Source organism: Plodia interpunctella, chromosome 18, assembly GCF_027563975.2.
Source record: "Plodia interpunctella isolate USDA-ARS_2022_Savannah chromosome 18, ilPloInte3.2, whole genome shotgun sequence".
NCBI lineage: Eukaryota > Metazoa > Arthropoda > Insecta > Lepidoptera > Pyralidae > Plodia > Plodia interpunctella.
In genome coordinates, this window is record NC_071311.1 from 4,189,544 (window position 1) to 4,217,079 (window position 27,536).

Genomic DNA, 27,536 nt, shown 5'->3' on the forward strand with positions numbered 1-27,536 from the left:
ATCTCTGCGACTGTGTTCATGCGAACCGCACCATGTAATACTGCCTTTGTACTTCCGAATTCAGAATAATCGGCGATTCCAAATATGAATTAATTAAAATAAATTGACACGTCAACGTGATTCGTGATTAGTTTACAGGTGAAGTTTTAAGAAGCCATTTTTCACGCGAACAATTTTGTGGTAAGTTTTGAAAGTTTATTCAGTTTTTTTTTTCAGTAATTTAGAAATACCTATATTTTCTCAAAATAGAATTATTATGTACCATCGTAATAAATTATTCTTAATTATTGTGAAGTTGTAGAATCTACTTTTAATCCCCAAACCGCTTATTCGTTTAGATAGCGCTTCGAAATTAATTTGACTTCCATCGATTTTATCTATCATAAATGAAATACTTAATTGCAAAAGTTTGAATACATTTTTGAAGAGAAGAGACACAAATAACATACCTACCATTTATCAGGTACTTTTTACTGATTAATACGATTATACTAATTATTACATTTTAAATCTTTATTTGCATCCTTAATGTATAATCCCAATCCAAAGTAACTATATTATAAATGCGAAAGCGTGTGTTAAAAACAGAGAATTTGTATGCAGTTTTTAAGATTAGTATGTCCAAACAAACTCTTCAACTTTATTATATTAGTATAGCTTGGGTACTTGAACTTTATTTATCATGTGGCTTGCGACGTCAATCGAACAGTACACCCAGGCCAGTACCCAGTAAGTACAAGACGATTAAGGGACAAAAATCTGGACTTAAGGACTGCGACTGAGCTTATAAGCAAAATTTTAAACGCGGGTTGACGTGACGCCAACGGCTTGTCGTGTAATCGCAGTTGAATATTAAAAAAAGCTTTATTTTTAAAAATACTCCGGGCTTACGAGGTATTACAGCTTAAAATAAAGTCAGGGGAATGCGCAGGTGAGATTGTCCAGATCAAATTGCAGAAATTTATTCCTTTATTCTAAATTCCTTGTTTAAGTTTAACAAATTTCAAATAACAAAATAAGTTCTTAAGCTTCCGCTGGATTCGAACCCGGAAACAATCCTTTTGACCCGGAGGTCAATGGGCAATGTGCTATAATCACTGAACCACTAAGGAAGTTCAATTTATTTAAATATATTAATTATAAATATTGGGTGAAAAGTGCTAGGTACTTTTGCCTTGTCCGCAGCTTCGCCCGCGTTATCTCGTGCGTCCGTTCATAATTTATTTATATTAATATCTCGGGTTCTATAACCTATGCTAGATTTTAAGTTAGACCGTCTCCTATACAACTAAGAAAACCACATTAAATTCCATCTAGCTTTTGCGTAATGCGCGAACAAATATACAGACAGACAAAAAAAATTAAAAATTGTATCGTCTTCTATTAGTCCCATAAAGAACCCCATAACAATTATTTTTCTTTAATATCTTCTACGTACAGCCATAGCCCACTTACAGTTATATAATAAGATGATAGACCTGATAACCCTTGAAAACATAAATGGAAAATTTATACTTCAATCAAATAACAAACGTAAGTTTCGGTATGACAAAACGAATTAGAAAGATAGAAAGTTACAAAGAAATCCCGTATTTACTTAACATTAAGTCAATGTTGAATAATTCTTTTTAACAAGTGAAGGTTCAGAACATTCTATTAAACACAATTAGACGTTAAAAGGGGTATCTCAATTTCTTATTCTTACCACTTTCATTCTTGTGGATTATATGTAATATAGACGAAGCTTTTCTATTGTCGGAGAATAAGGAAAATATTGTTAGTACAACATATTTTTACACAATTCTGTAGTTCTTATCGTGTGAAATTAAACTTACTACCACCTACTTGATTTGCAAATTAATAGGGTAGATGACTATTCGAAGGCCTTTATAATATTAGAAACACCAGTGAAAAAATACGGTGATAATGACAATACTTTAAAATATAACTATTTAACACATTTTTGGAATCGTCCAAATGCTCCTTACTAAATGTTACTATCTAATTCATATAACTTATATGCAATTATTTACCCGTGCCGGGAATCGAACCCATCGAACCCGAAAGTCGTCATAAATATTAACTAGGTGACCATCCCGTTGTAAAGTGGAGATAGGATGTATGGCATGATAAGGAGTTTGAAGAACGCCGGGATATCCAACCATTAATTTTGCTTTGTTAAATCCTACATTGTCTTTCATAATCTTGAGCGACAAATGACAGTTTAGTAATAGACAAGATTTCAACCTTCAGTAATGTAAGGGACAAAAATGTTTACGTTATTTGACTTTTTAACCTACAAATCTTTTTCTGGCTATTACGTAACTACCATTGTAAATATGAGAATAAGAAAAAATATTTAATAAATAATTGCTACTGTCTGAAACAATATTATCTTAGAAGTAATATCATTGCAAATATTTAGGTACTACATATAACACAAAGGTATTTTATAACTTAATCAAATTTTTTTTTTATAATAAATCCTTACTTTACAATAAACCTAAAACCTATAAACTATACTACCTATAAACTATAAACCTACTCGGGTTTATAATTTATTGACCGAGCGAGCGAAGCGAGCGAGGTCTACCATTCTACTTAAGGCAAAAATATTTTTTTTTTTGTATCTTGTAACGCGATAACTTTCGAACCATTGCGCGTATATTGGTCTGATTTTGATGAAATTAAAAAGGTATGTAGGATCTTTGCCAAGGAATTTTTAAGTTCGTGGGGTATTAAAATCGGTTTCGTTTTTGAAATATTCACAATTTTGTAAAAACTCATCAAATAATTATTGTGTTCGCGAGTTCTGAGTTCGTGGCGAACAACTAGTATAAATGTTAATTATAATAAGAAAAAATTGTAAGGCGAAAAATGGAAATACTTTTCAAAAATATACATAAGTAGGTAAGAAATTTTACTAAATTGCTTTTCTAGCATTTTACATAGCAACAGATATTTTATTAGATAGCTATTATTGTAATGTTGTAGAACTTACTTGCAGACATTAATTTGAATTATTAATTATGAATAATAAATTAAATCAATTCCCTCTTTCTCTTTCTCACGTTCGCCCAATCCCGATTGTATTCGGGGTTGTGATGCCACGAAGCCAGTGATCAGCGTAAAAATAACTAATAACAGCGTAAAATTTGAAAGATTTGGCCGTGAATTTACAACTGCCTGCCTGACGTCAAACCTACTTGGGAATGCTAGTAATGCCTATCAGCTATACAAGGCTACATGTCCCTTAGTCGTACGTCATCCACAGGAGGATATGGAGAGTCTTCTTCTAGGGCGGAAGCACGCAATACTTTCTTATTTATTTATGTACACAACATAACAGTGTGAATATAAAACTTACAAATAGGAAACTAAGTACAAATTATTTATTATTACTACTTATTTATATAGAAATTTATTCCAGTAGATCCGCGCAAGAAATCTTATTTTCTTTATTTACTTTCCTGTCAACTATCACTTGCAATTTTAATTTTGTAACTTAACGTAATAAGTGTGTTTTATATTTGTTTTAAAAAATATATCTTAAAATTTTCACGTTTACGTTTTTGCCATAAATATAAATCACGCAGTACGTGCTACGCCCACACATAATATGTAAAACAGCTTTCTCGGAAAATGTTAAAATCTAATAGGTACAACGTGATTCCAGCCCCGAGCAATCACAATTTTCCCGATACAGTTGGACATATTGAAAATATAGGTTATTTTCAACATATAATATCGACAAAATCTTATATTACGACAGATAACGTCTAGCTTGTTAAACATTAAGTAGTCAATTAGTACTACCTCAGTGGCATTATAAAAGAACACACCCACGCAAGCTTAGTACTTAGTGTGGGTCGTTGAGTGTTATACATTTATTTATACTAGATGTTGCCCGGGGCTTCGCTCCCGTGGAATTTTTGAGATAAAATATAATCTATAGCAATCTTGGATAATGAACTTTCTAAAAGTGAAGGATTTTTTGAGATCGGATCGGTAGTTTCGGAGATTAACCGCTTCAAACATACAAACTCACAAACGCATACTTCTTTATAATAATAGTATAGATAAATAAATAAATTATACTTCAACTACAACGACGTAATTGTTTTTAATTACAATATCGAAGATATCGATAAATTCTAATTTCTGAATTTGACAAGTGTCCAAGTCAATAGCATGCCCATTTTTTAATTTTTAAGTACTGCTCTCCCGCAAAGATTTCAATCAAGAATAGAAATCGTAAACGCATAAAAAATACAAAAGTAGCAGTAAAAAATTTGAACATTAAGATTTTAAAAATAAAATAATAATATTCAAGCAGATTATGTTACTATAAATAGACTATTTTTTCCATTTTAATCTCTCACTTTTCTTAAAAGTATTAAAAGAAACTATAATTTTCTAATTTTATGTTGAATTTAGCTGCGTTAAAGGTGAAGATTTAAACAAAATAAATATTTACAACGTAATATTTTCATATTTACATTCTCCTGACGCTCATTAGCATAATAAGTTGATGTGATAAAATTGATAAATTATATTTTAGAATAGTTTGAAGGCTACGATGTTTGCAGAACAATTGAAAGGAATGTGTATTCTATTAGCTTTTATTTAACTTGCAATGTAACTATGTCACTATGTCCCTATTTCTCGGGTGGAATCTTATAACTCAATTTTGAAGCAAATCTGTTGAAATTTTGTACACACGTTTAGTTTGGATGACAATGCCTTATGACATTCTTTTCAATACTAGACAAGCATAAGTTATTTTAATGAGAATTCTCAATATCTCCGAGGAAAATTAAGTTCACCTACTTAATGCGAAAATTGATTCATAAAATCATTGAAATCAATGTATTCAATAAAATATTATAAGAATTTCCAGGCATAGTTGATACGAGTAAGTGCGGTAGATATACATGAAACAAATTACCTAACACAAGATTAAGTAAATAAATTATTCTGTTGTGTTAGTTGTTCAGCCACAAAGTGCTTGTCCAGTTGTTTGCGCAGTTATTCGATACGCCCAAAATTAATCCTTCCTTATTTGTTTCAGAGCAAGTAAATTACTCAACACCGAGACGTATCACCGAATCGGATATTACCGAAGAAAAGTTATGCGTCTAGACGCGCTCCCCTCTTTTGCGAAGGAAAAATGTCAGATGACAGTTCCAATATAACACACGCGCTAACCAACTTATTCGAAGAGATGTTACTGGCCACTGAAGTAGAGAATGAAAATAAAAGTTCAATAGACCTGTCGCAGTTTCTCTCAGCATTGAAGGAGCAGTCTTCCAAAAATAGTAGCCATGAACCTTTGGATTTCGGGACTTTAGTGAAATTAGTGGATGGATGGAGAAGTAGGCTTAACTTGACGAAAAGCACTGAGATAAGCTGCGATTACTGCGAGGGAAACTTTCGTGATGTTATCTTGGCCTACAACAGCATTCATGGATACCTTAGTCTTATCGTGAGTACCTATCTTTGCAATATACTAGATTTTATCTTTACCACAGATATTTTTGTACGTATGTTTGGGATATGACGGAAGATGTACAGCTAATGTGTTTAGTGAACGAACAACGTATGATGTAAATATGATTTGTTTATGCATATGTATAGAGAGTTTGAAACAGTTCGAGTTATTCACTGAACATTGTTTTTAATATAAATAAGTACTTACTATTCATTTTACACTGACTTGCCTGGACTCGTAATCGTACACATATTATTCAAAAAGTTTTGGGAATGAAACTGAATGAAATGTAATTTCGAAGATTCAATTTGGTTGGGTCGCTGGTCGGGAAGCAAAAGAAAATATAGAACGTGCAAGCAGCTTCTCGTCAAAGCTAATCAATGGCTATAAACTAGTAAATTTTTCTCACAGGGTAACGTAGCCTCCATCACTATTTAATATCGGTTCTACCAAGTCGTTTTATAACCGAGGATAGGGTTTAAATGTAATCAAGTCAACAGAGCCAAACTTAACAAGATATTTACATTAGATGTGGCCAAATTATGTCGGCTAACAACATACAACCTATTTCAAGACGTCGCGTCGCATTATACAAGATACGCTTATCTTTGAAAATCCCTACGGTTTCAGAGTTTCATGTTTATTCAAAATCTAGACCTTGACGGGTGTTATTTGAATCGGAACAGAAGAACGACCTCGCCAGAACGACTTTTGAATCACAATATCTCAATGACAGATATTTTTTTTTTTTTTTTCTCTTTATTTTTTTTTTTACAGGGCTTTTTCCTTAATGGCATGTCAGCCCTATCGTACCCTAATTAAGAGATCTACTTCTGAGAAAATATAAACACAAACTCGTAAAATTTTCTTGCAACTATCGAGTTAGGTTTTGACAATATTGACTGGGCAAGTCCCACATCATTGTAGTTTAACATTAATTCTCTCACTAGTTGATCCCTTTCACACTTATATTTAATACAATCAATGAGTATATGTTGTACATCTTCTAAAACACCACATCTTTCACAGTTAGGAGTATCTGATTTTTTCATCATAAATTTAAACTTATTACATAAATAATGACCAGAACGTAGTCTAAATGCTACTTTAATTAAATTTCTACTAAGTTTTACATTACTAAACCAAGGCACTTGAGGAGGTTGACTCTGTAGCGTTTTATACCAAATTCCTTTCTCCAATGATCTACGGTTAAAATATTCTTTCCATAAATTGTAGGTAATATTTTTGAATTTAGAAAACTTTTCTACATAATCCGGTGAAATAGTAGTGCTAGAACCACTGGTCCTTGCTTCTTTTGCTAATGAGTCAACCTTCTCATTGCCCACCAAACCTATATGAGATGGAACCCATTGCAATCTTAACTCAACATCGGTTTGAACTACTTCATACAAAAGTGCCAAAATATCGTAGGCTATCGATATACCTCTGCTATTTCCAGAGGCGCATCGAGCCAGGTGTTGAAGCGCACTTTTGCTATCAGTGAAGATGACACATCTTTGTATACCCAGCCCTCTTATGTACGATACTGCCTTTAAAATTGCAATGAGTTCAACGGACATTATAGACAGACAGGGATCGACCTTAAAACCTTCAGAGAAATTGGTGGTGCAGTCGTAAAAAGCCGCACCTGCCCCTTCATCACTTTTCGACCCGTCAGTGAACAACATGTGCCATCCACGATATTTCTCTTGGATTTCATTCATTATTTCAAACTTGAGGACACTCGCGTCGTAAGACGCTTTTGCCTGTTTGACGGCTTTTAAATTAATCTCAATCTTGTACTCTATGCTTGAGACCCAAGTATTCAAAGTAAACATTTCCAGAGGAGCAGATGAATGGATAATCTCATGTTTGGTTTTTTCATAACATTCTACTAGCAGTGGTTTCTTTTTTTTCTTCCAGTATTTAAATTGACACAGAGTACTTAACTTATCAAGAAGGTTTACACTTTCGTTTTCTGAAATTGATTGAAATTTCAAACAATGTTTGTATGCCAACTGAACTCTTCTTATATACAGGGGAGGTATACTTAATTCACTCTCCATCACATGTATGGGCGTGCTCTTAAGGAAACCTCCTATGATTCTTAAAGCCTGATTTTGAACCTTGTCTAATTTTTTTAAATGTGTTTGAGCACTATTTCCAAACAAGCCACTTCCATAGTCCAGTCTGCTTCTAATAAGTGATAAATATAATTTTCGCATATGATTAGGATGTACTCCCCAAGATGACCCTGTTAGTACTTTTAAAATGTTCAAAAATTTTAAACATTTTTCGCTTACTTCATTGATATGCTTGCTCCACAGTAGTTTTTTGTCCAACCATAGTCCCAAATATTTTATACACTCGCTGGAAGATAATGTCACCGAATTTATTTTAACATTGGGTACCAGCTGCCTACGACCTCTACTGAATACACATAGTTTTGTCTTACTTGAAGATAGCTCCAATCCCAAATCATTTAAAAGAGATACGGTTACATCCAAAGCGGCTTGAATTTCATCCTCACAACAACTGAAATCCTTATGACTGAAATACAATACAAAATCATCTGCATACTGACCAACAATAACATTTTGTATTTGCTGACAAATTTTATAAGTGGCCAAATTAAATAAAAGAGGAGACAAAGGGTCACCTTGCGCTAAGCCTCTATTAGTCCATCTGGTAACCATTTTATCCTTATTTTCATTTGGCACCGACAGGTGTCTCTCGGTAAGAAACGACCACAGATAATTACAAATATTAGCCCCAATATTAAGTTCATCAAGCAAATTAATAAGCTTTCCTATTAATATATTATTGTAGGCATTTTCTACATCAAGGAAACAAGCTAGTGTTGGTTGACTTTTAGCAAATCCTATTTGAATATAAGTGACAAGTCGTGAAAGGCAGTCTAAACAAGAATGTCCACGTCTGAATCCTACTGTATTTACGGATAGTATCGATTTTTTCTCACTGAACCATTCGAGTCTTCTTGAAATCATGGCGTGGAAAATCTTACAGATACATGAAATCAAAGATATTGGTCTTAACTTTGGATTTTCTGTCACTACACTACCTTGTTTGGGGATAGGAATTATATTAATATCCCGCCATTGACGGGGTACATGACCAGTACAGAAAATGTCATTAAAAATATTCAATAAAAACAACTTCGCATTATCAGGCATGTGAAAAATCATGGAATATGTTATTCCATCGTCGCCGGGAGCTGTATCTTTTCTTTTCAAGCAGTTTTTAAACTCACTCAACGTAAATTTAGAGTCTAACTGTGTATTATTACTCGTAATAGTAGGTTTACTTAAATATTCTCTATTAGCTACGAAATCAGGTGTAAGAGAGCATAATAACTTCTCCTTATTTTCGTCAGATATATTTGATCTTTGGTTTTGATATCCCTTAATCCAACGCATTTGCCTCCACATTTCCTGAGGAGACGTTTGCCCATCTAAATTGTCACAGAATTTCTGGTAACATCTGAACTTAGCATTTTGAATACACTTTCTGCTTTCAATTATTTTATTTTCCAATAGTGAAAGATTCGAAGGAGTAGGATTACGCCGAAATTCTTTTAGCGCTAATCTACGTTGGGCAATAACTTTAGAGAGATCAGAGTTCCAGTAGTCCCTTGGCTTAAATTTAGACTTGGGATCTGTACATACCTTCTTAAAGGGAATATGCTTATTGACGGATTCGTTGACCTTCTCAAGAAAATAATCATATTTTTCTTGAATATTTTCGAAATTGAGGTGAGGTATACAGAAAGTATCTTTTAAATGGTCCCTATAAGCCTCCCAGTTAGCACTCTTGTAATTCCTACTTTTAACAAAATGAATATGATCCTGATAACTCAAAGAAGCTTTTACAACAATATGATCACTACCTAGATTTTCGTTGCTTACTTGCCATGTATTATTAAGTGCAATGTCTGAAGAAATAAATGTTATGTCGGGTGACGATTTTTGGAGGATCCCGTTGACGAGTTTAATCCTTGTTGGACTTCCATCATTTACAGATATAAACCCGTTCTCTAGTGATGAGTCCAGAAGTTGATTTCCCCTTGTATCAGTCTTATATGACCAATTAGTATGATGGCCGTTAAAGTCCCCAGCGATTATAGTTTTCTTTGAATACAAAGAGAATATACTATCCCAATCGGAAGGGCCAGTAGCGACAGTTTGCGGGCAGTAGATAGAAAACACATTTTCCAAAGAACTACAGTTAAGAATTTTGATATGCAAAATTTCTATGTCCGAGTTAGTTAAGTTCAAAGGACATACCTGTACTGAAATCGATTTGTGAACTATGATGGCAACTCCTCCATAGGTATCAGGCCGATCCCTTCTGTAAATATTATATCCGTGGATCTTCAAACAGGCTTCAGGCTCTAACCATGTTTCACTCAAAATGGCTATGTGTATTTTTTCTTGTTGCAATAATGTTTCAAAACTTGCCAATTTGGGTCTGAGGCTTTGTGCATTCCACTGTAATATATTAATAGTAAAATTTTTAATCGGTCTATCCATTAAAAAGTTTAAAAATTTTGCCTAACATCTCTCCATCGGTAAACATATCCTTTAAAACAACTTTACATTGTTCAACAATCAACTGAAGCAACAAAAAAATTTTTTCTCCCACCGAAACATTAGACAATAATATATCTTTAAAACGTTCAAAAATTATTCTAAACTTTGATCTTCTTTCTTGCTGAGTTGCTCGTTGTGATTCCTGTTTTTTATTATTACCCATTTCGACTTCCTCGAATTCCATAGAACATTTTTCCGTGTTGCAAAGATTTCCCTTCGTTTCTTCCTTTTTTTTATTCTTTTTGTCGTTTTTCTTCTTATTATATGAGGCAGGAGTTTCTTCACTATCTAGTCGCGTTTGCTGGACCATTGTTTTAGCCCCTACAACATTGCTATAAGTATTTTGAGAAGTACCGGAAATTGGGACAGAGGCAGGCTGTGAGGCGCTGGTGTCCATACCAGTTGCTTGTGCAGGGGTCGGTTCCATTTCCCAGTTTATGATCTCAGACTCCGACTCTTCTTTCTCCGCCATCTCTTCTTTATAAATAAGTAATGCCTTTCTATACGTGGTATTATTCTTACTCATAATAGAGCGAATCAATTTCTCTTTTTGGTAAATGGGGCATATTTTGTCTAGGGCCAAGTGGGAACCTTTACAATTGGCACATGAAAATTCTTTAATTTCACAATTTTCATGGTTCTCTCCACATTTAGGGCAAACAATTTTCTTCGTGGGACAGAACTTGACTACATGTCCAAATTTCCAGCACCCGGAACATTGAGTTACAGGGAATATATAGGTATCAACCTTGAATCTACATCCATATGCTGTTATATATGGGGGTAAAATGGTTCCTTTAAAACATAGTCTTATTGTTTCACTCGGTACCCATTTTCCATCTGCGTCAATGCGATTTAAACGTTTAATTGAGACAACTTCTGCTGAAGATTCTACAACATCCACTAAATCTTTTTCTGTCATATCTAAATCAACATTTTTCACAATACCATAACAAAAACTAGTTTCCGTAGTCATCTGACATCTACATCCCATATTAAGTATTTTTTGACAACCTAACAGTTTTTCTGCCGTCTCTTCGTCTTCTACTTGAATGAGAACCTTATAGGGGCTTTTATATTTTATTCTCAAAATATTTGAAATATTCTCACCTCTCAGCAACTTTGCCATAGCCATTTGCTTAGGTAAAATCTCCAAAGAAGTAATACATACTTCATATCTTTCAATATATTGCGATTCTCCTCTTGATGGTTCAACTTGGCCCTTGTGGGAGTTACTCCTCAGTAAACGCTTCGCTGCCCTCTTTCTGCGGGTAACAGTTTGGAAACCTTCCTCACTATTACTTTCATCTTCCCTAGTCTTCCTTTTCTCAGTATTCCTGAAGTTTGAGTCATCCCATTCTATCTCTTCAACAACATCACTTTCCTGCCTGCTCGTTTTTTCTTGAACTTCCAAACTTCTATTCAATTGTATGTCGCCGTCACTATTATTTTCCATAGTTGAAGGTAGTTTTATATTACGCCACAAAAACGATAACAGACCCGATGTACGTGCACACTCAACGCAGCGCTGAGCGCAACTCGAATGACAGATATACATTTATGATTATATATCCTTTCTCTACATCCTTTACGTTTAGGTAGGCTACGTAGGCTTTACGAGGAAGGTTTAGGTGTATAAACACCTTCCTCAGGAAACACACTATCTATTGGTGAAAACCGTATGAAAATCCGTGCAGTAGTTTTTTAGTTTATTATGAACACTGACAGTTAGACGAGGCAGTGGACTTTGTGTTATAATATGTAAGGGATAAGAATACTATTGAAATTATAAAAAAAATAAACTTGTAAACGTGTTTGTTATTAATGTGAACAAAGCGTAGTTGCGTATAATAGTTACGTTGTTGTCATTTTAATTGTATCGTGCTAAGCAATGAGTTAAGATTACGTCCCAGTTGCCAACACCAAAACAGTGATTAATAGTATTATAATAACTTTAGTTTCATAAGCATTAATAATAATGTTCTATGAAGCAGGTTTAGGTCTACAGATATTTTCCTCATCTATCACAAACTGCCTACAAAAACAGTCTGAACGATATCCCTCAAACTTCCTATACAAACGACTCCTTGTGGAAATATGCTCGTTTTGTTTATATGAAAAGACACTTTGCAAATTCAGTCATAAGTGTACTGAATTTATTTACTGTACGTGACATTGAATGATTATAGAAAGGGTTGCATGATTAGAGAATGAAGGATCGTCCGTCCGTCTCTTTGACTACCAGCTTCACAACCAAACATTGCGACAAGTTTGACAATATCTGTTTTTGTGAGCTAATAATAATGATTATAAATACTCGTACTTATAGATACTTACTTACATACGTACTTTCGATTTGATATCCCTTCCTTCCATAAATATTATTTCTAATGTTATAATTGTTGAGTGAAATCGATTTGTTCGTTGATACCTGCTATATAAATGTTTATTTATTTTTATATGAAATACTCGAGAAATTAGTCTCGAAGTATCGGAAAAGAGGGGTCTGTCTAACGTTACATGATGTGTTGAGGGACAGATTGAGCTAAATTCAGAATTTATAGACGGAATAGGATCACGTGTAAGTAAAATATATTTATTTGAAAAATTTAACTAAAATTATATTTAAGTCACGTAATTAGACTTCTTTACAATACTAATATTGGGAATATCGATAACAATGATGATGATACTGGATACCAAGTATTAATTAATTTTCATTAGCCTCTCGTGTCACGATTGGACGTACCTACTTTCGGCCGCTTCCTAATGGCTCAGCAAACATTTCCAATACTTTAACATAATGGATTATTAATTATTATTACTCTGGCGTCAATAGTACTGGTTGCGTAGTAATCCCTTCGCTTTATTTTCTATAGCCCGATATTGAATGCCATAGCCGAAGTGACGCTATAGCAGCACCATAATGCCTGCTCTAGCCGATCATAGGCAAGTTACAACGAGGTAATAGCGCAGTTCGGCTTTTAGCCGTAATATATAATTAATATCTTATAATTATATATTACGGCTAAAAGCCGTAATATATAATTTAATCTTATAATTTGACGACCTCGGTGGCGCAGTGGTAAAGTTCTTGCCACTGAACCGAGAGGTCCCGGGTTCGATCCCCGGTCGGGTCATGATGGAAAACGATCTTTTTCTGATTGGCCCGTGTCTTGGATGTTTATCTATATATGTATTTATTATAAAATATAGTATCGTTGAGTTAGTATCCCATAACACAAGTCTCGAACTTACTTTGGGGCTAGCTCAATATGTGTGGTTTGTCCTCATTTATTTATTTATTATTTATTTATTATTATTAATATCAACTTAATATGGATGTCTAAGGACAGTTAGTATTCTCTTTGTATTACCATATATTCCTAATTCTATGTGTTATTATTGTACTCTTCTTATGATAAGTGCGTATTAAACTTATTATTATAACCATATTATAGTCCTGAATGAATCCGTCTTTTCCATTTTAGGGAACGTGACCGGGGAAATGATCGATGGTTTAGACCGACACATTATACGGGGTTTTGTTTTATTTATAAGAAACAGTGAAGGTACGTTATTGCATTAACCAAGCTAAACCAAGGACGAACCATAAAAATGTCAACAACAAGAATATAATCCTAACTATCCTAACTAATATTATAAATGAGAAAGTAAGTTTATTTATTTTCCGGAAAATCCTGTACTTCTGGAAAAATATTTCGCAAATATTTACTCTACAGTTTTTCTGTAACTGTGATGCAGATGCAGTATTTTTCACTTACACGAATTACAGTTGATGTTGTTGTCGACCTAAAATGTTTTGAAGGAGGTTAAAAAATAAACAGCGTCTTAGGATAAATTATAACACCCAAATTCCAAAAAGGTCTTCAATTCTATCACGCTTCGATATGAGCTAGGACTCGTAGCTCTTTAAATGTTAGAGTGACATCGCCTAACACTTCCTTTTGGTGAACAATAGTCAAATTGAAAAGTTGTAAGCATAGTTTTATTGAAACTTTAACATATCGTACATCATACATTTAACACATCGTATTTAAACCGTGCTGGCGAATACTTTTTACAGAGTGGCAACTACGTAAGCCAAGGTCAAAAGGACTAGAACCCCTGTAAATAGTACCGTTGATATTTTTATCCATAGTCATAAAACGATGACCTACATGTCATCCCGACCTTCGTATTATCATGGTCACCTACTGGTTATAAAAGTTTAATATATAAGGCTAGCCTTATCGCGGTTATGTATGGCTTCAATTGTTTATTAGCTTTCTTTCTTCGGAGCAGTAAATCTTAATGAGATTAATAACGACTTTATAGCTCCATTATGTATGGTTCTCAAGTAAAATTTTACATTTTGCCTGTGGGTGGTTAGCGGGTTTTTTATTTCCGTTTTGAAGGTGAACTCACCACTGTCCGGAAGCTTCCTCAATTACGTTTTACGTTCATAAAAGAACGCAGAAAATGAGATACCGAGATAAAAAGAACCTTTAAAAAATATAGATGTAGGTACCTGTTTTGTGAACTTCTGTGAAGAAATTGTTTTCTCTGAATGATTTCAAAATAGACTTTATATTTTATTGAAATAGAATACGAAATTTTTATTCGGAAAACTCGGAACTAATTAAATTCTTTGTCAAATATCTGAAAACTCGGTGGAGCATCGACTATTTTCATCTGTGTACTTACTGCCCATGTACATGAACATAAGTAGCTACATTTCTTTTTTTTAATACGAATCTTACTTATTGATAATAGAATCTTGCCATGTCTTTTTATGATTTCAGACTGTTTATACTACACGACGCAATTCATTTCTTAACATTATTTTCCCTGTTCGATATGGATTTAGTTACCTCGTCAAAAATGCTTTTAAGATTGCTAAAATTATAGAATATACATCAATATGGCGTATATTCTACAATTTTGACAATTTTTCCCTCTTCGATCTCTGAATTGGAACTGATAAAATTGCATTTTTATAATCCTTTTTGTTTGACGAACAGGTCTGTTTTTTCGGAAGCCTGGCAAATGCGCTGAACGTGGCCGTGCTGACGCGGCGCGACTTGGCTGCGGCGCCCATCAACCGGCTGCTGAAGTGGCTCGCCGTGGCCGACGTCTTCGTCATGATGGAGTACGTCCCGTTCGCGGTCTACAGGTATCTGGTGAGTACGCACCTTTATCACGTTGTTCGGGAGTCTAACCAATGATGCAAATGTCCCTAGGACAGAGAAGTGGCCCTATCTCTGCATACATATATATTTACCACATTTCGTAAAATAAGTTAAACTTTGGTTTAAGCTGTACAATGATTGCAAAAGTTTAGGGTCAATCTTCTTATAAAGATAAACGAGCTTAAACTTGATAATTATACTTGTAGGTTCCTTTGTAATTTTTATATCTACTAACAATTTTTGTAGGTAAATACACTTCTAAAGTTAATAAACGTATAAATTAGAAAATCCATAAAATCTGACATAAAAAATACTATTGTATTAGGCCTAGTTCGTAGTAGGCTGGTTCCTGATAATAAGTAGCTATTGTAGGAATTTAGTACACATTTATGAGCATACGTCAAACAATATCAGTTCTACAACTGGGTGTAGTTATTTATCAATGTTTATAAGGTATCTAATTACATGTATAGCATTCGAACAGATTGTTTATTCTATTAATTTTGTCCATGGACTGGTATGAGTGGTACGTTTAACAGTTTAACTACCATTCGGCAATACGCATGCTCTTTTGCCTCCTTAACAATAATAAAACTTATGCTAACACTATAGGCCCGTCCCTGCTTCGCTCGGATGAAACGATAGAAAAGGTTTCGTCTGACTCAGTACCTAGTATATTTAATCGATTCAGTAGTTTTTGAGTTTATTCATTACAAAAAAAAACAACAATATAAATCTTTTCCGTTCATTATATTAGTGTGTACATTTACCAAAACATATTAAACAAATGACGCCCGACATGCAGTTTACTTGTTTTTTCGACATTATTACCCCCAAGACGGAGCAATAAATCATCAATATAGCCGAATGCCGAAACTAATAGACCGGTCAATTGGCCGGAAATTGTATCGAGTTAGGTTTCAATGTACAAATCTTGTAAACATAAGAAATGGTCTATTCAGGTTGACCGTGGTTGGAGAAGAGTTATAACAATTCGCACTTCATAAAAAATCGCGGCATTTATTAAAATGGCTACGACTATTTTTAGCTCGATTACTGTCTCTGTGTCAAATAAACATCAATCATAATTTATATTCCAAAGATATTACATTTTAAAGGATGGGTAAGTGATCAATTTTGATTTATGCAAGGAAAATATGGTTGAAAATGTTTTCGTTATAGCGTGAAAAAACAGAGATTAGCACTTAATTTGAGAGGTGTGAATGGAATTTATCAAAATCATGTAGGTGAAATTCCAACATGTCCCACGCATATCGCACAAATTACTGCGTCTATCTGCTATTGTGTGCACAGTCGAGATATAAACGCGATAAAATTGCTAATTCAACAGAATATTCAATTTGCACTTCAATCGAGGTAAACCTGTGAGGTAAACTATCGATATGATATTTTTTAGAACTTCAAAACGCATATTAATTAGTTCTACATCAATATTTTTTACGCGGAATTAATATTTACACATTGTATGTATATAAAGAGAAGTTCTGAAATTGTATAAATATACGTTAGGATTTATTATTTTTATTGATGTATCTTAAACTAAGAATTTGTGATCAGATTCTACCCGGTCAACGCGAAATGCCGTACAAGTGGGCGGCGTATCTTCTCTTCCACATGCACTTCGCGCAGATCTTCCACACGGCTTCCATATGTCTCACATTGTCTTTGGCGGTTTGGAGATACGTCGCTATCAAGTAAGTGTACATCATAACTTCTAACATTCTTAATGCTAATGCCCCTGTGATAGAACCACTCCATATCCTGTCGTGGATATCGTATATGGTGACTAAAAAGCCGGAAATACAGTCTGAAAGCAACTAAATCATTACCAAATAATACCAAATAGGGCTGACGGCAGGTAGACTGGATGTCGTATAATTTTCAGTGTTTTGAAGTGGACACCAGGGTGGCACAACTGCGAATGCAACCTGGAGCACGCTTATTCTGAGAGGCAAATTTTTGGTACAAAAATTCTAAAATGATTCTCTCACATAAGATCTTCAATAATTTTGTGTTTTGGAGATATTCACTTATTAGCTCATACAATGGTCGGTGTTGTCATAAAATCTTATCTTTATTCGGACACTAGCCCGTCACATATTTTCTGTTGATTAACTACCACATACTTCAAATTATCTTTCTTAGTAGAAATGCCAAGGTTAAGTGCACGAACCGAAATAAATTACTAAATCGTGCATCACAAGAGTAGGTATCTAAGTAGTAAACTTGAAGAGGAACGATTATTGTCCTTCCTACTAGGAGTAAGTGTAATGAGTCTTGAAAATACCTGCAATCATTCTGGGTTGTTTGCCCTTGTAATGACGATAATAAGACTTCTGGTGAGCGATCCCGGAGGGGACAAATTAAGGGAGTAGTATAAACAGGTTGGCTTTTTAGACATAATTAAAACTTTCACAGCAGGTTTGAATTACGTTATAAAGCAGAGGATCTATAGCATAAACTGACTTTATTTTGCTTTTCTTTAAATTTACCGACCACTTGATTGGCCAAATTTCACTTAAATTTTTAGACTTATTCAGAGACTATGTTTAGTATTATTTGGTATTATTTAACTAACTAACGGTCTTCATACGTCTTAATACATACACACGCCACCCGAATCACGTAACTGATTGATAGCTTTGATCATTTCGAACTACTTCTGTTTCCAAAGACCCTATTCCAAATAATATGCAAATCTTCCATTTATAGACAACAAATTTCACGTTGCTATGCTACAGTTTCGGAGTTTCCTACACAACCAATCTTTACTTTACAGTAAAGTTTACATTGTACAGTAAAGTTATGTTCATAGGATAAATTATGGTACGTCTCTTTAGCCAGAAAGTTTTGGCTTATTTTCGTCAAGGATAAATGCATGCATGAAAATTGTCTGACAACTGAGGATGGATAAAAGTAATAAAGCGGTCCATAGTCTCTGACGACGCTTAACGGGTGAAAAGCGCTCAGTTAAGAGAGAAAGCTATAAATCGTAACAGGTTACCCTACGTAGCTATATTATATCACGTAATATGATGAATTCCACATCGCTGTCTCAATAGGACTATAAAAAGTTCCTCCAATTTAAGACAGGCTTTTGTTAAGAGGAACGTCTACGGGTCACTTACCAATACAAGAAGAGAAAACGTTTTTCTACTCCTAAATTTAATCACATCATCAATAGCATGTTTGTGACACCATAAACCATTAGGTTTCCAAAATTTGCAGCAGATTCAAATTTATTGGCCTTGAAAATCATTATTTTTATTATTAAAGCTTAATCCAAGTTGAAGCCGTTTTTATAATAAAAACAAACAACTTTTTCAAGTCAAACCTACTTATAAACCTAAGCAAATTTTATAAAAAAAATACGTTTCATTCTAGCACAAACTTTCTCGCTCTCGTTTCTCTTTGCATATAGGGTATGTAGAATAGCACATTTTTCAAAATACCTATTTCGTAAAAATCCGGTTGATAGACTCTTAATCTTAAGAAATCACTTGCAAGATCTTTATATAGGATGTCGCAGAAAAATTACCAATGAAGTCGTTATAATAATTGCCTTTTTGATAAAATGTAGAAGCTTACTAAAAACGTAATTATATGATGGCACTTTGTTTATAACATAACAATAATAAAAAGCTCCATTGGCACATTAGTCTAGAGATTGGCTTACCTAGGCATAAGCTCGGCATATTTTGGTCCAGGCATTAACCATCTCCAGCAGTCTAATGGGAAGAAAATCTTCTCAATGAATTTCGTAAAAATATTCTTGAAGTATTTATGAAAGTCGTAAAAGATGCCAATTATGAAACTTGTTTTAGGCATTGGACTGTACTTATACTCTAACATGACACTTATTTTTTAGAAGCCGTTGTCCAGGATAAGAGGTAATTTCTTTAAAACCGACCTTATCGGCTTTCTGAGTCATAAAGGAAATAGGTATTGTTAAATTTTAGGCTTTTTCGATACTACGCCACCATTACCATTTTTGCATTGCTGAAACGGAAAATTTAAATAGTATCGCGTGTAGCTACTCTGACCAAACTTATGGTTAATATAACGATAGAAAAAATACTCAAATTTTAAATAAATAATATCACTAAATAGTAATAGACTTGATACAATGAAGTCACCAGTACACATTCCTTATATTATTGTAAATAAAAGATGTGGTTGTGTGAAAATAAAATTCCTAAGGAAGGTTTAGTAGCGACAGAACTAATTTAATATAAGCAATCGGCTGCGTAAAAGTGGATGTTAGCATAATTAAAATGAACTCTTAAAAATATCACACTTTTCAGACAGACATTGATTAATGAAAACAATCGGAGCGGCCACAGCACCTGCGTTTGTTATATTCGTCACTTGGATATTCTGATAAGAGCTCAGCTTTCCCGATTGTGGCCGCCGGCAGCTGTGTGTTTAGGTGTCTCATCCTGTTTGGTTGGATGTCTATCTGTTGGCTAAACCATTTATTGACTGAGGTTTTTAATCCGTACAACATCTTTATATTCCCAAATAATATTTAGTTATGTTGAAATTGCGCGGGGGGAGTTAGTACAACTTCATATGCCCCGTGGATGCCCCGTATGAGGCCGCCAACGGATTGCTAAATGATTGGAAACAACAGGATTGCCAAAGAGGGTACACGAAAGGCAGGCGGCCAGTGGTAAAATGGCAAGTGCTTTCGGAGCATCATAGATAGAGCGCAACAAATACGCGATGATAATTAATATTGATAAATTAATTGATAAAAATATTGTTTATTTGGTTAAACATTTTATTCCCTGTAAAAATATAATTAAATGCAGTCTCAATAAAAATGCAAATCACAGCCCTTGCTTAGCCCTTACGTTATGACACCCATGATAAGATTCCTGTACTTCCCGGTAAAGAAAGTGTGAATGTCTTTATCTTTTCTAATTTATCTGGAAACTACTAAACCGCTTTGGATCAATCTGCTTGGATTTGCTATACCAAATGCTTAACCTTATTTATTTAGATCAGAGGAACAATCGTGAAATGTTTGCTTAGAAAAAACACAATTAAGAAAGTACCGTATTAGCCGACTTTCTCTGTTAAACCCTTGGGTGTTGGTCCCGAAAGGTCAGTATGTGTCAAGACTTTAAAAATACGGTAAAGACATACGGTAGGTATATGAAAAGATTTTCTTTATATTTTTATTTTAGTGTAACTACAGGCGATAGTTTAATGTGACAAAAGTTTATTACGAAAATTTTATATTATTTAGAAGCTGGGCTACGGCGGCGCTCATTGGCGTTGGAAAAAACGCGCAGATGAGAGAGAGAGAGAGAACAAGAGACATAAGATTTCCAGGGGAGAAGTCTTCCGGGCTGATTGAAAAAGTCAATCAAGGTAAATTCCTAATTGGAGATTGTTTTCAAAGGTGATCTTGATCGGTCACAGTTTCATATTCTCTTGACTCGGTCTATCCCGTAAAAAAGCAATCGATATTCAAGAAATGTTAGATATTACTACAGACTATTATATACTTACTTCACAATAAGAAAAGTGTGGTCCGGAATCCGGTAGCAATGTGTTTATATCTCGTGGTTGAAAAGACAAAATTAATGTTCACCAATTAGACAGCGTTACATTAACAAAGGAAGAAATATCACATTTACACGGAGCAATTTTGTACTCAAGTTCTTTTCTTATTGTTGGGCCATACCATAGGGCCGTACCTACACATTTTTATGAGTATTGTGCGTATTAATTGCCTCTTTTATGTTGATGATGTAAGTACCTACTACAAAAAAAAATCGCACATCCTATATTGAGGATGATTCAATACAATTAATTTATTATGTATTTTGGTTATATATAGTCGATTAGTAGCAACGACTAAAGACGTTATTCAAATAAAAACTTTTTGAAAACTCATAATATAAAATGTAAATATTTTATATCAAAAGGAATTTAGAAACATATCGAAACAAATAAAAATATGTACATAAATCAAGTAAATAGATAATATCTATTTTTAGAAATTCCGGTGACCAACTATATAATTCTCGGCTTTTCAATTCTCCGTTTTATAATTCTACCAAGATTCTGCACAAAATATCTAAAATACTTATTCAACTTGCGAAAGTATCTCACGAACTTTGTTCGTCCATCAAGAACAAGAAGAAAAATACTGCAAAAGGTGGATTATGTGAAGAACATTTTTCTTTTCATTGGGTTTACAATCGTGAAACTCGAATAAATCTTCTCTAACTGACATCTGCCACTCAGGTACTTCTTCTCGTATTTACTTTTTCGTGTGTAATCCCCAGATTGCTCGAATTTTCATGTAGAAATAAGTGGTTTTATTTGTTTGCAAAATGATCATCATATTTAAATATTGATATAATAGCTTATTGTTATTTATTTGACGACCTCGGTGGCGCAGTGGTAAAACGCTTGCCTCTGAACCGAGAGGTCCTGGGTTCGATCCCCGGTCGGGTCATGATGGAAAATTATCTTTTTCTGATTGGCCCGGGTCTTGGATGTTTATCTATATATATGTTTGTTATAAAATATAGTATCGTTGAGTTAGTATCCCATAACTCTCTCTCTCTATCTCCGGGAATCAAACTATTGGTGTTAACCATACAAAAACCTATACGGCTTTTTTGTTGAGTTTATTTATAAAGACACATAGACGGACGTACGCGGCCTGGGAGCAGCGTCTGAAGTCAAATTACTATATTTAAGTACCAAATACACACAAAATCTGAAGCAACTGCAAAAGTGAAGTATATTATAAACTGCCTATTCCCCAAACAATAAAACCTGCAGCAAAATGCCGCGACTATTAAAATTTGTCTACTCAGATATAAATCGGGGTCTAAATCATCAAAAGCTATTTAAAACAGAGGCTGGGTCGTTATTTTCTTAATGACAATTTTCAGCTGGCTGTGGGAGCCTGCCGCTATTTCCTCTAGGGCCTTATTTACATGATCGTGGTAAAAAATACAAGGCTATGACAGTTCATCCTATGTTATCTACATGAGTTCGACACGCCCTGTCTGGTTTATACTCCACATTGTATGCCACGACATGTAAATTAGGTTTGTATAGTATGAGTTTCTTTCGGCATTTCTTCTCAGCAGTAGTCGTTCCGAAATGCCAGTAGTTTGAAGCTTGTGAGAAATAACTATAAATATTATAATAATTGACTTATTATAAAAATTGACTAGAAAAAGTGCCTGTGAAGGTCTAATTTCTGAATAAATTATTTTAGTTTGAATTTGAATTTAGGTACTAGAAGTACTTAGTCATGCTAGAATGCACTATAAGTTCAACTATTGTGGACCTCATTAGATTTCAATATTGAATATTTAACTTGCCCAGTTTTAATTTCAAGCTCCGATAGGATAACCTCACACCTACCGTGTGGTCTGTACTTTATTATAGAACTAACTTTGAACTTAGAAATAATTTTATTAAAAAAAATACTTAGATATAATTGAACTAATAAAAATATTTTAGTGAGAAAATCTGCGTAATTCATCTGATGGCTCAACTATAGTTCAACTGAATAAAAAGAAAGCTCCAAGATAAGCTCAAGAACGCCAAGCAACTCTAAACTAGTAGTATTCAAAACAGAAGCGGAGGAAGGAATAATTCTGAAAAATATTTCTCCAAACTTTAAATAAAAAAGAGCAGTAACTTTTTTATTTAAATAACAAGGAAGTAATTTAGAAAAATACTTTTCATTATATAGACGAAGAATATTAAATCTCACTTAAACATAAAATCTATATTAATAAAAAAATCGCACCTGGAGACATGATTACTTTTTATAGAGAAACAAACAGCGTCATTGATACGTTAGCTAGTTTTGATACATAAAAAGTTGTTGTTTTATTGATTTTGATGGAATGTTTTGAAGTCGTGGTTGATGAAATTATTGCTGAGTCAGATTGGTATACAAACTCGTGTCGCACGAGTAGCATTCAAATCTGGGACCTTTTGGTTCAAAAGCAGCAGCTCAAAAGCATTAATGTGTAATGGTTAAGACTCTTAACCATTACACAAATATCGCTTCTAATGCACGTTTACATGTTTAGTCATTTAATGTAATAGACACATTTAATTAATAACATTTAAGTACGTATGATACTGAGAAATTCTCAGTACCTGAGAAAGGGGCGAGAAATGTATCTAAACAGAACTCCGCTCCAGCGCTTTCTAATATCCCACAGGATGTGTTTGTTTACTTGGAGCGTTGGCACAATACCAAACATAAAGTAGTCTGATCATATCTCATATACAATACTGTCGTTTGGTAAACTGCTATATTGCCTAGGACGTCTTCCATGGTAATTGTTAACATTCTAGAATGAAATCCGTTAGGTCATGTTAGGTAACAGCTTGTTGCTTGATTGAATTGTGTATGTCTGTAGACAGAGAAAACTATATCTAAACATTATTATATATACAATTTCACTCATATAAGAAAGATAAAAACACGAGGTATAGCTCTAATTGTCTTCTATATCATGTGCCGGTGGCCGGCTTTTATAAAAGCGGCCGAGACTTGCTGGGTAAGTACCTAGGTATTTGAGGTAGATACGGTAGGTAGGTCATGTCGCTACTTTAACCTTTGTTAACTATATCGTGTCAACACGTCACTTCGTATACCTAAGATTTAATTGAATATCTATGTGTTGTAATAAGATATTAATTAATACCTTTTATTTCCAGATACTCTGACAGGAACCACATTCTATGCACGGAGAGGCGTTGCAGCACAGCTATACTCAGCAGTTTTATTCTGCCTCCTATACTCTGTATACCTACATTTATGGTAAGAGATGATAGTTCTTAATCCAGATTCATATTCTTCAATCTTCTTCTTACAGTCGGTTAAACTTTTATCGCCTAGATTGTAATGAAAACGAGAAAATGTTATACAAAAGACAAACAAGTGACATCTTAAAATGAAAATTATAGTTAAACGGTACTAAATAATGAAAATATCCTACTTTCTTTCTGTATATTGTTTACTGACAATAAATAATAATAATAATAAAATAAACAATATGAATATGGCTAACTATGACGTACGGCTGTGACCGCCGTCCTCACTTCTACCGTCGCATGTTGGCTGTACTATAAAAATCTCAAACACTGTATAAGGCTCGTAAAATGTTCAATTCCATCCGCAATCCCTTCAATTGCCTTCGTTTAGACAGCATATTGAGCCGTGCAAGAATTTTATGTGTTGAAAGATAGAAATCAAATAAGCAGTAGAGGTAATAGGATTTTCTGATCGTGCTATGTTGTTGTAAAATGGTTATACAAACCGCCTCGGTCTAACTTATAAAATATGTTCAAATAAGTAGCTATTATATTGCACTTTAGATATCCAAGTATGGTTGTTCTTTATTCAGCTGATAATTCTATTAGGCTAATAAATAATTATTGTAACACTTTCTAATCAAATAAGTACTTAAATCATATAAAACGGAAGCAGATTTTCGTTTGTATAAAAAAATATAATCTCATCAAATCCGAATTGATGATGAAATGATGTAGAATCGGTAATCCCGACTGAATTGCCGGCTTGATTGCCACCATAAAATACCGAACTGCCCAAATTGAAAAATACATTAAAAATACCTTTTATTAAATCGCTTCAATACCCGTCGGTTTTGTACATGAAATCAATGATTTATTCTGAACGGCTCAGCCTTGCGGAATACTAATATAAGCTAATAAAAAATCATATTTTATGTTCATAATCCAGTGATTTTGGCCCTCGAAAATAACGCGAAGACCCTGTAAATTAGGAAGGTGAGCAAGGTCAGTACATACTTACAAATTTGTACGGAACCATCGGTGCGCGAGTCCAACTCGCACGGCGAAGCCTCAGCCAAAAACTACTATTAATAGTAGTAATATATTAGTAAAAAATGTTTAAAAAAAATATCGTTATTTTATATATTAAAAAAAATCTCTAATTTATATTATCTATTAAAAAGAGAGAAAGTCCTTAAAAAGCTAAGGAGGAACTTAGAGGTTAAAAGCACCTTCCACTTGAGTGGGAATCAATTAAGCACGATTCTAATAGAATCATACATAGACATTTTAGTAGAAGATTCTCCGTCTTTTATTTTTATTTAAGACAAAGGAGAAAAGGGAAAGTTGTTCTTTTGTTTTCATAACGTGATATATCATGTGTTCTTAATCAAGTCAAAATAAATATTTGGATGAAGATGATGATATCTACGCTAGCATTATAAGTTTGTTTGTAGGTAATCTTCGGCACTAGGTACTTAACGATTCGGTTCGATTTCTTCGATAGAAAATAATATCAAAGGCATAGCTCAATAGTATTGTGACCACGCTCATCGAAACATTAATTCACAAAGTGTGTTTACACTATGCTAGCGAGAATAGAAACCGGAAATTGAATATCCGATTCCATTAGACCCTCGTAAAAATACAACTACGGTTACTTTACGCACGACAATAGCATTAGTACCAATTGTGTACTATTTGTGTGGTAGTGGTGTTATTGTCTACTAGTACTGTTGTACCTAGTAATCTATCACTACAGCAATATAGGTAGGTATTATTACGTCTAACAAATATTAAAGCGATGGCGAGGTTCGGATAAGTAGTTTGAGAATGAAATGTGTTTGTACCTACTTAGGCCAAGTTGCTTGAAATTATGATTACAGATTACTATTTAATTTAATGTTGTATTTAAACTACCTATTTAGTAAATAAAAAAACGAAAGAACAACCACTCAAATCGAAATTGTAAATCTTATATAGTGGTTAAATTCATATATGGTACTCATAGTTAACTTTAAATCATTTAGCCATTGATTTAATTTATACTTGATGAATGATGTCATTTGAAGCAGATCTTCTTGCCCATCGTTTACTTAACGTGACATCACACTGTGAAATAAAAATGGCTTTCATAAAAATTGAGAAATTCATAAGAACATTATTTTTCAAACAGGTGTTCGACATTCACACTACCGTGGTCTTGGAGCCAACAGGGCCCATGATATTGTACTACGTGGACTCCGACCCGGAAGGACAGCTATACAACGTTAACTTCTGGGTCCATGCCGTCGTCATCAAGCTCCTGCCGTGCTGCATCTTGACTGTCATAAGTCTATGGTTGATAAGAGAGGTGTACAGCGCGAACCAACATCAGAAAAAAGTTCGAGTCTACAATGCGTGCCCAACTAATAACAAAACAGTCAAAAGGCAGTGCAAAGCAGACAGAAGAACAAACAGAACCACAAAAATGTTGGTAGCTGTCCTACTTCTATTCCTAGCGACGGAACTGCCTCAAGGAATATTAGGGCTGTTGAGTGGATTATTAGGACGATGTTTTTTCAAGAGATGCTACGATCTTTTCGGGGAGTTAATGGACGCGCTGGCTCTTCTCAATGGAGCCATAAATTTCGTGCTGTACTGCTCAATGTCTCGCCAGTTCCGGATGACGTTCGGTCAGATGATGTGGAGATCCCATTTGCACAAGTGGCCTCCGCCAACTGCTTCACATTCCGATGGGCAGAATACGTAAGTCTAATATAAACATTTGAGTTTTTGTAAATAAATGGTTTATATCAATCTATATGTCAACTCTAAAAGATATGTTGGTGAAAATCGAGATTCGTTCAAAGTCAAACGAAAACGAATTCGGAATTCCTTCGCATAATAAGATAACATTAATGTGCACGTGTACGTTATCTGAATCTTCACCAGATTTTTATTTTGCTTGAAATAGCGTCACTAATTTCTTTGATCCATTTGATTTTACATCCATACCGATAATGTCTAATTATGTGGACGTATTTTAAAATAACCGGCCAAGTCGGTCCATGCACAGGCTATAGGGTTCCGTAGTTTCCTACAACAACCAAACAAGTGCAAGTATATTAATTAATGTATAATTCGTTTTAATTTCAGGGCAAAGACTTCGGTTCCGTGAGGAAGGATAGTACAAGAGAAACGAGCGAGTGTAATGCAGCAGTTCCTGTAAATAAATAAATATTTCATAATTTTATTTAAATTAATTATTTTTCAAATACATACCTCGATGGAAAAGATTGTAAATTTGTTTGTTTCATAAAAGGTCATACATAGTTGAGTAAAGAAGCTTTTTAAAAAATAGATTACGGATTCATCACCATTATTCGGCATGATATGGTTATATAAGTATTTTACAGGCTCAGATGT

General features: G+C 34.1%; 1 protein-coding gene across 1 annotated transcript; it reads left to right on the top strand.

Moving 5' to 3' along the window:
* Positions 1–27,536, top strand: LOC128677743 (G-protein coupled receptor dmsr-1-like). Its single transcript, XM_053758798.1, has 7 exons — positions 1–180; positions 5,072–5,485; positions 15,126–15,284; positions 16,872–17,008; positions 24,033–24,135; positions 26,305–26,876; positions 27,267–27,536. Exons 2-7 carry the CDS (start codon positions 5,171–5,173, stop codon positions 27,286–27,288), a joined length of 1,308 nt encoding a protein of 435 aa, XP_053614773.1. The 5' UTR covers positions 1–180; positions 5,072–5,170; the 3' UTR covers positions 27,289–27,536.